Source organism: Trachypithecus francoisi, unplaced genomic scaffold, assembly GCF_009764315.1.
Source record: "Trachypithecus francoisi isolate TF-2019V2 unplaced genomic scaffold, Tfra_2.0 Lachesis_group11, whole genome shotgun sequence".
Taxonomy (NCBI): Eukaryota; Metazoa; Chordata; class Mammalia; order Primates; family Cercopithecidae; genus Trachypithecus; species Trachypithecus francoisi.
Window position 1 is genome coordinate 129,097,306 of NW_022681456.1, and position 11,413 is coordinate 129,108,718.

Genomic DNA, 11,413 nt, shown 5'->3' on the forward strand with positions numbered 1-11,413 from the left:
TGGAGACAGTGGTGATAGGGAAGAGGCAAGGCCTGAAGTTGACCCAAAGAAGCAGTTGGAGCACCTTGCACAGGCACACACTCTACAACACAAATTGCCGCTTTTTCCAGTGCCAGTCCTGCACAGCTCACCTCTTTTCCCTGTCGTCTCCAACCTTGTTCCTTGGGACCTTTGGACCTACTGATTAACTTAGGCCGGGGTTCCTTAAGGAGAAAAGCTCATGAGGGTTAGGGCTCCCTGAACATCAGGGCAGGATGGGCCCAGTTACAGGTGCCTCACTTCCACTGCCATCCCCACCCTGAGGCCTGGGAGCCAGCCTGCCCTGCTTTTCTCCTGCCCTGCAGCAGCTCCTGTTACCATCTTTTGCAGTCAGAACTTGAAGAGAGTGCTATCCCCTGCCTATCTAACCTGAAAAGCAGCCAGGGGCCCAAGGGACACAAGAGCCTCCAGGGACAGGTGAGGGCCTCCTCTCTGCATCACCACTCAGGCAGCATCACCATAGCAACCCCAGGAGTAAACAATGGTGCCAGAAAGGGTTTCCCCACAAAGCCACTCCTCCTGGCTCTGAGGCCCAGAAGAATGGCCAGTAACCGGCAAAGATCACTCAGAGGGCCCAGTCACCCACCTCATATGGAAGAACCTTTCCTGCAGGTAGGGAGTGGCCCATCTCTGCTGCCTACATTTTTGTACCCCACTGGGCTACAGGCTATCCCCTATAGTGGGCCAGGCTTTCTTCTGGGCAGCTGACTGCCTGGCCCATACATTTTCTGCTGTCTTCCCCTTTTCATCCTATGACACTGGGAACCCAGAGCTCAGAACACAGAGGAGATGCCTTACCAGTGCCGCACCTCCCAGTCCCACCCCCTGGGGGGATCTTGCAGAAATGACTCAGGGGCCCAAGCTCAAGAAACAGGTGGGTTTTTGCAATCAGAACTAAGTCCCTGGGGCCAGGCACAGTGGCTCACGCCTGTAATCCCAGCACTTTGGGAGGTCGAGGGGCATGGATCACCTGAGGTTAGGAGTTTGAGACCAGCTTGGCCAACATGATGAAATCCTGTATCTACTAAAAATACAAAATTAGCCAGGCATGGTGGCGCACGCCTGTAATCCCAGCTACTCAGGAGGCTGAGGCAGGAGAATCACTTGAACCCTGGAGGCGGAGGTTACAGTGAGCCGGGACTGCACCCTTGCACTCCAGCCTGGGCAACGAGCGAAATTCCATCTAAAAAAAAGAAAAGTCAGGCCGGGCGCGGTGGCTCAAGCCTGTAATCCCAGCACTTTGGGAGGCCGAGACAGGCGGATCACGAGGTCAGGAGATCAAGACCATCCTGGCTAACACGGTGAAACCCCGTCTCTACTAAAAAATACAAAAAACTAGCCAGGCGCGGTGGCGGACGCCTGTAGTCCCAGCTACTCGGGAGGCTGAGGCAGGAGAATGGCGTGAACCCGGGAGGCAGAGCTTGCAGTGAGCTGAGATCTGGCCACTGCACTCCAGTCCGGGCGACAGAGCAAGACTCCGTCTCAAAAAAAAAAGAAAAGTCCCTGGGGATGGATAGGAGGGAGAAGCATTTTAAAAGAGACACATTTTTGTTGCAGTCAGGCACTGTGCTAAGTAAGGCCATTTCATTTCACCCAGCATGATATGCCAAGCAAGAGCACAGACAGAGGGCTTAAGTCCCAGCTGTCACTCAGGCACCAGCACCCTGCGTGAGTTACCAACCCTTACTGCATCTTGCTTTCTGCATCTTTGAGACGGGGACGATAGCAATACTTGCTCGTAGAGTTGTAGGGGTTAAATAAGATGCATGTAAGTATTTAGCACAGCGTCAACATGTATTTGCTGCTGTTTATTTCATGGGGGGCAGGGTGCAGAAAGGGGAAGAAGGAGCTGGCCATGCTAGACGCTTTCTGTACTAGCATTTTAATGAGGAGTGGGAGGAAAGCGTCAATGACAGAGAAATGAGTATTAAGAGGAGTCTGGGATGGGAAGACACCTGGTCCTATTTTCTGGAGAAGGACTTTCCTGGTATGTCGCCAAGACCAGGAGCAAGTGAAGGTGGGCTGCCCCCCTTGGCACAGCAGGGGCATTTCCCTTCATGATGTCCTGAGGCCTGATGTACCCTCTAAGGAGCACGTTCCTGGGTGGGAATGTGGGGACACCAGAAGGGAGGAGGGAGGTGAAGGTAAAGAGCGAAAGCTGAGCACAGAGGGTGGGAAGTCAAAGCCAAAATATGGTCAATGGCAAGAGACCAAAAGATGAGTGACTGTGAAAATGATACGGAGCAGCCATAACTGCTGCCGGGTGGGAGAGGGATAGAGATGTGGCCCTGCCAGGACTTCTGTGTCCTGATGAGAATCCTGGGCTGGCGGAGGCTGTGCCTGGGAAGGACAACAGAGTGCCTCGTCCACCTTTCTGCAACCCTGTCTGCACAACCTTCCCCAGGCTCCCTTTTGTCTCTCCCTAGATGGTCCAGGCCAGCAAGTCCCTCCCACCCTCCCAAACGTGGGCTCAGCGTGAGTTCTTCCTCCCCAGCGAGTCCTGGGAGTTCCCCGGCTTCACCCGGCAAGCCTACCACCAGCTGGCCCTGAAGCTGCCGCCCTGCACAGATATGAAGTCCAAGGTGCGTCAGCGGCTCATCCATCCTTGGAAAGGTGGCACCCAGCACACCTGGGGCTTTCACACGTGGCTCGATGTGTGCCGTCTGCCTGCCACCTTCCCCACTCGGCCTGACAGGCCCTACGATAGCAATGTCTGGCGCTGGCTGACAGACTCCAATGCCCACAGACGCCCCCCCACGGAGCACCTCATCCCCCCTCCCTCCCGGATGGGGCAAAACAGCTTCCTGACCTTCATCCACTGTTATCCCACGTTTGTGGACATGAAAAGGAAGAAGCAGGTGATTTTCAGGACAGTGAAGGAGTTGAAGGAGGTGGAGAAGCTCAAGTTGAGGAGTGAGGCAAGAGCACCTCCACTCGATGCCCAGGGCAACATTCAGCCACCAGCGAGCTTCAAGAAGTAAGACGGCGCCTCCTCAGGGAGCCCACCCAGCCTGCCCTGCCCTGCCCTGCCCGGGTGACCCCTCCCTCTCTAGGGTTCCTGTTTCTAACTGGGACTCTGCCCTTCCCACCTCTGGTCATCTGAAAACCAAACTCTTTTCTGAGTGTAGCTGAAAGGACAAGGTGGAGACAAGGTAAGAACAGCGAGTGGAGGCACGGAATTTCACTAAAATCTGGGGGGACAGCTACGCAGGAGACACCTGCGAGGCACTGGGGAGACGAAGTGTGATTCAGTGCCTGCCCTCAAGGGGCTTTGCGAAGACGGCTATCAAAACGTGCGGAGGGCCCGGAGTGTGGGACGGAGGCTGTTATAAGGAAGTCAGTTATTAATGTAAAGAAATGGGCCGGGCGTGGTGGCTCAAGCCTGTAATCCCAGCACTTTGGGAGGCCGAGACGGGCGGATCACGAGGTCAGGAGATCAAGACCATCCTGGCTAACACGGTGAAACCCCGTCTCTACTAAAAAAATACCAAAAAACTAGCCGGGCGAGGTGGTGGGCACCTGTAGTCCCAGCTACTCGGGAGGCTGAGGCAGGAGAATGGCGTGAACCCGGGAGGCAGAGCTTGCAGTGAGCTGAGATCCGGCCACTGCACTCCAGCCTGGGCGACAGAGCGAGACTCTGTCTCAAAAACAAACAAACAAACAAACAAACAAAAACTGGAGTGAAAGTTGTAGCCCGAAGGCCTGGAGTGCAGTTCCAACCCCATGACCATGGCGAGGTGCCCAGCTTCTCCAGTCTCAGCTCCCTCACTGATGAAGGGGGGATCCTCAGGTACTGACCTCACTGTGGGAGGATAAATTGATCTAGTGAATACGTGGAAGAACTGAACAAAAGTTAGATATTATGGCAGGGCACGGTGGCTCACGCCTGTAATCCCAGCACTCTGGGAGGCCGAGGCAGCCGGATCACCTGAGGTCAGGAGTTCCAGACCAGCCTGACCAACATGGAGAAACCCCGTCTCTACTAAAAATACAAAATTAGCTGGGTGTGGTGACGGGTGCCTGCAATCCCAGCTGCTCGGGAAGCTGAGGCAGGAGAATCACTTGAACCCGGGAGGTGGAGGTTCCGGTGAGCCAAGATGGCACCATTACACTCAAGCCTGGGCAACAAGAGTGAAACTCCATCTCAAAATTAATTAATTAATTAATTAATATAATAAAATAAAAGTTAGATGTTGTTACAGAAATTCAGGAGAGAAGGGTTGCAGCGAGCTGGAGTGTCCGTGCTGCAGGAAGCCTTGATGGGGAAGTCAGGGTTCAGGTTGGAAGGGTGGAAAGCCAGCAGACAGCCAAAAGCAGTGGCTGAGGCCCTCCAGGCAAGGCTGAGAAGTCGGAGCAGAGTCAGGAACGTGAGAGGAGCCGCTGTGAACCCCGCAGCTCCCGCTCCCGGCCACTCTGGGAACTCACGGATGCTTTCTGTGTTCAGCCCAGGCACTAAGCATGCAAGAGTAACAAGACAGGGGGAAGGCAGTGAAAATGGAATGTCTCAGATTCCAATCCCAAGGGCATGACCAAAGCACTGGGGAGTTGGAGCAGGTGGTTGTGAAGATTTCTAATCTGAAAAAAAAACAAAAACAAAAAAAACTAGACTGTGCGCGGTGGCTCGCGCCTGTAATCCCAGCACTCTGGGAGGCTAAGGCGGGCAGATGACCTGAAGTCAGGAGTTCGAGACCAGCCTGGCCAACATGGTGAAACCTCATCTCTACTAAAAATACAAAAATTAGCTGGGCGTGGTGGTGGGTGCCTGTAATCCCAGCTACTCCGGAGGGTGAGGCAGGGGAATCACTTGAACCCGGGAGGTGGAGGTTGCAGTGAGCCGACGCACCACTGCACTGCAGCCTGGGAGACAAGAGCGAGACTTTGTTTCAAAAAAAACAAAAAACAAACAAAAAGAAAAACAACGCCAAAGGTTGGTGACTTTAAGAAACCAGTCCCCTTTGTGGGGACCCAGGTCTCTCCCTGCTTCCTGCTACCCTTCCCTGAAGACTGCCGATTGCTGATAGGTGCTGACCCTGGCAAAGGGGAGAAAGAGCACTCCAGAGAGATTCACAGTGGTGTGACAGTGCCAGGTGGTGTTCTAAACGCTTCTCTGTATTATCTAATCCCCCAGGACCTTCTGGGTAGAAACTATCATTAACCCATTTTTTTTTTTTTTTTTTTTTTTTTTGAGGCAGAGTCTTCCTCTTTTGCCCAGGCTGGAGTGTAGTGGTGTGATCTCAGCTCACTGCAACCTCCACCTCCTGGGTTCAAACCATTCTCCTTGCCTCAGCCTCCCCAGTAGCTGGGATTATAGGCTCCCGTCACCACGCCTGGCTAAGTTTTGTATTTTTTAGTAGAGATGGGGTTTCTCCATGTTGGCCAGGCTAGTCTTGAACTCCCGACCTCAGGCCCAACTCGGCCTCCCAAAGTGCTGGGATTATAGGCACAAGCCACCATGCCCGACCTCATTAACCCTATTTTACAGATGGGCTATCTGAGATGGACAGGTCAAGTACCTTGCATAGCCAAGTGTGGTGATTCACACCTGTAATCCCAACACTTTGGGAGGCTGAAGTGGGAGGACTGCCTGAGGCCAGTTCAAGACCAGCCTGGGGCACGATATGAGACCCTGTCTCCACAAAAATATCAAAAAATTAGCCAGGTGCGGTGGCACACACCTATAATCCCAGCTACATGGGAGGCTGAAGTGGGAGGACTGTCTGAGCTCAGGAGGTCGAGGCTACAGTGAGCCATCACTGTGCCACCGTACTCCAGGCTGGGCAACATGGTGAGACCTTAGCTCAAAAAAAAAAGCTCCCACAGCAGGTGGTTAGAGGGTCAAATGGCACAGGGCCTAGCATAGAGAAGGGGCCCAATAGATTGTATCATTATTAGTATGGTAGCTCCATGAGAGAAGGATCCTTGTCTCACATGTTTACTGTTGTAGGCCCGGGCCCTGGAGCCAGGAATGAAGGAATGAGTCTCAGACAAGTCTCAGACAAGGAATGAGGTCCTGCCTCAGAGAAGGCAGGACACATAACAGGAAGTCATGTGCCACATAATAACCTTTTGGTCAATGACAGACCGCATATACCACAGTGGTCTCATAAGATTATAATGGAGCTAAAAAAAAACTCCTGCCTGATTATGTTGAAGTTGTCTTTTTTTTTTTTTTTTTTTTTTTTTTTTTTGAGACGGAGTCTTGCGCTGTCACCCAGGCTGGAGTGCTGTGGCCGGATCTCAGCTCACTGCAAGCTCCGCCTCCCGGGTTCACGCCATTCTCCTGCCTCAGCCTCCCGAGTAGCTGGGACTACAGGCGCCGCCACCTCGCCCGGCTAGTTTTTTGTAGTTTTTAGTAGAGACGGGGTTTCACCGTGTTAGTCAGGATGGTCTCGATCTCCTGACCTCGTGATCCGCCCGTCTCGGCCTCCCAAAGTGCTAGGATTACAGGCTTGAGCCACCGCGCCCGGCCTGAAGTTGTCTTAACATTTTAGCACAATTCCCTCATTTTAAAAATACATGTAGTGGACCGGGAATGGTAGCTCACGCCCATAATCCCAGCACTTTGGAAGGTCGAGGCGGGCGGATCACTTGAGATCAGGAGTTTGAGACCAGCCTGGCCAACATGGTGAAACCCTGTCTCTACTACAAATACAAAAATTAGCCAGGCATGGTGGCACATGCCTGTAATCCCAGTTACTTGGGAGGCTGAGGCAGGAGAATCGCTTGAACCCGGGAGGCAGAGGTTGTAGTGAGCTGAGATTGTGCCACTGCATTCCAGCCTGGGTGACAGGTCAAGACTCCATCTTAGGAAAAAATTTAAAAATAAATAAATAAAATAAAATAAAATAAATTTAGTGGCCGGGCATGGTGGCTCACGCCTGTAATCCCAACACTCTGGGAGGCCAAGGCAGGTGGATCACCTGAGGTCAGGAGTTCAAGGCCAGCTTGGTCAACATGGTGAAACCCCGTCTCCACTAAAAATACAAAAACTAGCTGGGCACAGTGACGGGTGCCTGTAATCCCAGCTACTCAGGAGGCTGAGGCAGGAGAATCATTTGAACACAGGAGGTGGAGGTTGCAGTGAGCCAAGATCACGGCCACTGCTCTAGAGCATTGGGGACAGAGTCAGACTCCATCTCAAAATAAATAAGTAAATACATAAACTTAGTATCACCTAATCATGTAGTGTTTATGAAGTCCACAGTAATGTATAGTAATGTCCTAGGCCTTCACATTTACTCACTCACTCACCAACAGCAACTTCCAGTCTTGCAAGCTCCATTCACGGTAAGTGCCCTATACATCTTTAAATCTTTAATCTTGGCCGGGCGCGGTGGCTCTAAGCCTGTAATCCCAGCACTTTGGGAGGCCGAGACGGGCGGATCACGAGGTCCGGAGATCGAGACCATCCTGGCTAACACGGTGAAACCCCATCTCTAATAAAAAATACAAAAAACTAGCCGGGCGACGTGGCGGGCGCCTGTAGTCCCAGCTACTCGGGAGGCTGAGGCAGGAGAACGGCGTAAACCCGGGAGTCGAAGCTTATAGTGAGCTGAGATCCGGCCACTGCACTCCAGCCTGGGCGACAGAGCAAGACTCCGTCTCAAAAAAAAAAAAAAAAAAAAAAAAAACTTTAATCTTTTTTTTTTTTCAGATGGAGTTTCGCTCTTGTCACCCAGGCTGGAGTGCAATGGTACGATCTTGGCACCACTCACTGCCTCCTGGGTTCAAGCGATTCTCCTGCCTCAGCCTCCCAAGTACCTGGGATTACAGGCCTGTGCCACCACACCCAGCTAAGCGAGACTCTGTCTCACAAAAAAAAAAAAAAAAAATGACTCTGGGCCGGGTGTGGTGGCTCATGCTTGTAATATTAGCACTTTGGAGGCTAAGGCGGGCGAATCACTTAAGGTCAAGAGTTCGAGACAAGCCTAGCCAACATGGTGAAACCCCGTCTCTACTAAAAATATAAAAAATTAGCCAGGAGTGGTGGTGCACGTGTAGTCCCAGCTACTCAGGAGGCTGAGGCAAGAGAATCATTTGAGCCTGGGAGGTGGAGGTTGCAGTGAGCCGAGATCGCGCCACTGCACTCCAGCCTGGGCAACAGAGGGAGACTCTGTTTCAAAAACAAACAAACAAACAAACAAAAACAAAACAAAACAAAAGCCTCTGGATCAGTCAGTGAGCACACTGAAGCATTGAAAACTGTAGGGACCCAGAGGACTTCAGACATAGAATGAGACGTAAGCATGATCTTGTTGGGGAAATAACAACATTTACATGTAAACCTAGCAGTTCTGAATCCTGGCAGCCCATTTTCATGACCTGGGGCTCTTTTTATTTATTTATTTATTTGAGTCTCGCTCTTGCCCAGGCTGGAGTGCAATGGTGTGATCTCGGCTCACTGCAACCTCCACCTCCCGGGTTCAAGTGATTCTCCTGCCTCAGCCTCCCAAGTAGCTGGGACCACAGGTGCCTGCCACCATGCCTGGCTAATTTTTGTATTTTTAGTAGAGATGGGGTTTCATCATGTTGGCCAGGCTGGTCTTGAACTCCTGACCTCAGGTCATCTGCCCACCTCAGCTTCCCAAAGTGCTAGGATTACATGTGTGAGCCACCGCGTCTGGCCTAGGGGCTGCTTTTTTTTTTTTTTCTTCTGAGACAAAGTCTCACACTGTCGCCCGGGCTGGTGTGCACTGGCACGATCTTGGCTCGCTGCAGCCTCTGCCTCCCGGGTTCAAGTGATTCTCCTGCCTCAGTCTCCCAAGTAGCTAGGATTACAGGTGCCTGCTACTACGCCCAGCTAATTTTTGCATTTTTAATAGAGACGGGGTTTCACTATGTTGGTCAGGTTGGTCTTGAACTCCTGACCTTGTGATCCACCTGCCTTGGCCTCCCAAAGTGCTGGGATTACAGGCATGAGCGACCAGGTCTGGCCTAGAGGCTCTTTTTTTAAATGCTGAGGTTTGAGCCTCCCTCTGGAAATTCTGACTGACTGACCTTGAGGGCAGCCTGGGTAGTTGTGTTGAAAAGCCCCCAGGGTGATTCTGATGTGCAGCCAGACTGAGAGCCTCTGCATAAACCAACAGCAGCAAACAGGGGACTGTCTGCTGAATCAGGTGCAAAGTGTGTTGAGTCATAGAAAATCAGCCACTATTCAGCTGTGTTAAAAGAAACAAAAGTCTATTTTCTACTGTTTGACCCAATACCGCAGGCTTACTGAGAAGAGGCAGTTATCCAGTTGAGTTCTGTGATCTTCCCACTGGCACTGCATTAGTGGAAAAGGTGAGACCTGAAGGACATTTAGAATCTGGATTGGGATCTGGATCACAATATTATATATAGTATGTCAAAAGGATGGAAGGCTTACTAGCCGAACAACATTATTTCACCAGACTAACGCCAAAACACACATAAGGTGCAGGCCATTTGGCATAGGTCAATACCCGATTAGGTGGAGAGACAGAAGGGATTCCCTGCCGCCTGATGGCTACCTTGCTTGTGGACAGCAGCATCACCCTTCCCCTTCCCCATCTCTCCACTGTGCCTGGATCTCTTCTTTGATCTCTCTGTTCTCTCCACACCCTTCTCCCAGCAGGTACCGGCACGTATCCGCTGGTGGGAGGTTCGAACCCCACAGTCTCCAGCTCATGCCCAACCCGCTTCCCAACAATTTCGCCAGGAGCTGGCCCTGCCCGAACCCTCTGCCTCACTACCAGGAGAAGGTGCTAAAGCTGGTGTTGCTGCCCAGTGCGCCCCTGAGCCAGGACCTCATAAGGGATTTCCAAACCCTGATAAAGGACAGAACTGCCTCACTCCTCCACCATCTCTCCAAGGCACAAGCAAGCAAAACTCCAGCAAGGAAGAGGAAGAGAAGACCTGGGCGCTCCTAGAAGGACTTCCGGATGGGTAGGGACGATCGCGGAACCCAGAGTCCCAGGCTCCAGTGTTCTCAATCAATGTTCCTTCAGCAAGAGGCCCTGCGGTAGCAAAAGGACTCTGGCATCCGCAGAACAGCCTCTCTACCATCCTCCCAGCCTCAAGCCACCTCTGTACCCCAGGCTATTGGAGACTCAAATGAAGCTCTAAATTGTTATATTTCTTCCTTGGAGGACTCTCATCGAAGGTGGGAGGACTGAGGCCAGGAGGTTGGGTAGAGCAGGGAGAACAGGGAGGGACTCCAGTTTCTAAGGAGAGGAGAAGTGGGAAGGAAGGAGTGTGCGTGTGTGTGTGTGTGTGTGTTGGGGTGGGGGAAGAGGCGCTGTAAGAAACGTGGATAAGAAGCTATCTCCACTCTCATAACCCATTAGGAATGAGGCTGGGATTGGTCAGGGTATAGAAAGCCTCTTAGGCAAAAATAACCACAATGCCACCCCCTCCCTGGACCATTTGATGTCTGGACAAAGACCAGACACAGCTGTGCTTGGTTGCAGGGCCCCATGCAGGGTTTGGAGGAGGAGAGGTCAGGTCAGGGCTGCTGCTGGAGAATGGGAGAGTCAGGCCCCAGGAAGGCTAACCAGGTCTCAGCAGAGGAACAAGAGTAGAACAAAGCAGAGCTTCAAGGTAAAAGAGCGGTCTCTCCACACCCTGTTGGGGTTTCCCGTTGGGGGAAGGGTGTGGAGGACTTATGCCAAAAGAGCAGTTGGTCCAGAGGCCTTGGGCCTCAGCTTTTTCTATTAGGGAGTCAAAGACCAGGGGTAAAGTAGAGGCAGGCAAAGCAACAGTCAGAATGGTGTTGGCCCTGGCTGGGGTGGAGATGGTTGGGGAGGGTGATGGGAAAGTGGCTGGAGGGGAAGAAGCTGAAATGGTGGGGGCTCTACCTCACCTCCTCCCACCCCCATCACATCCCCACATTGATGGTCAGCACCTACTGAGCTTCTCTTGGCCTCCTACCCACAGCCTTCTTTGTCTCCATTTCTCTCAAACCCTGCAGGCACCTGGGAATCAAGACACCACAGGGTTCTAGTGCTGCTTTAACCACCAGGCAGCAATGTGACCTTTGGAAAAGTCGCTATTCCCTCTGGCTTTCAGGTTCTTCATCTGCACAATGGGGGCCATGAGTTTATAAATAAATGGAATAAATACAAGAATAAATACAATATAGGTGAAGGACCTGCAAAGTGTGTAGCCCACTGGCAGCCCTCCAGAAATGAAGCTGTCAATCATTGTTCATAGACTAAAAATAGTAAGTAGATAGAATATTATGTAGCCATAAAAAGAAATTGAGTATTGATAGATGCTACAGTGTGGATGAAATTTGAAAACGTCATGCTGAGTGAAAGAAGCCAGACACAAGCCACACACATATTGTATAATTTTACCTACACGAGGTACCTAGAATAGGCAAATGTACAGAGACAGAAAGTTAAATAGAAGA

The 11,413-nt window shown here is 51.7% G+C and overlaps 1 protein-coding gene across 3 annotated transcripts; it reads left to right on the forward strand.

Annotated features, from left to right (window-relative positions):
* The first annotated feature begins 314 nt into the window (after positions 1-314).
* On the forward strand, positions 315-10,206 carry TEX52 (testis expressed 52). 3 transcript variants are annotated; one of them, XM_033223213.1, is made up of 4 exons: positions 315-651; positions 810-913; positions 2,466-3,016; positions 9,632-10,206. In XM_033223213.1, exons 2-4 carry the CDS (start codon positions 884-886, stop codon positions 9,927-9,929), a joined length of 879 nt encoding a protein of 292 aa, XP_033079104.1. In that variant the 5' UTR covers positions 315-651; positions 810-883; the 3' UTR covers positions 9,930-10,206. The 3 variants fall into 3 exon arrangements, with proteins under 3 accessions (XP_033079104.1, XP_033079102.1, XP_033079103.1); XM_033223211.1 differs by lacking the exon at positions 810-913; XM_033223212.1 differs by lacking the exon at positions 810-913 and having other exon boundaries at positions 9,635-10,206.
* Positions 10,207-11,413: the final 1,207 nt, after the last annotated feature.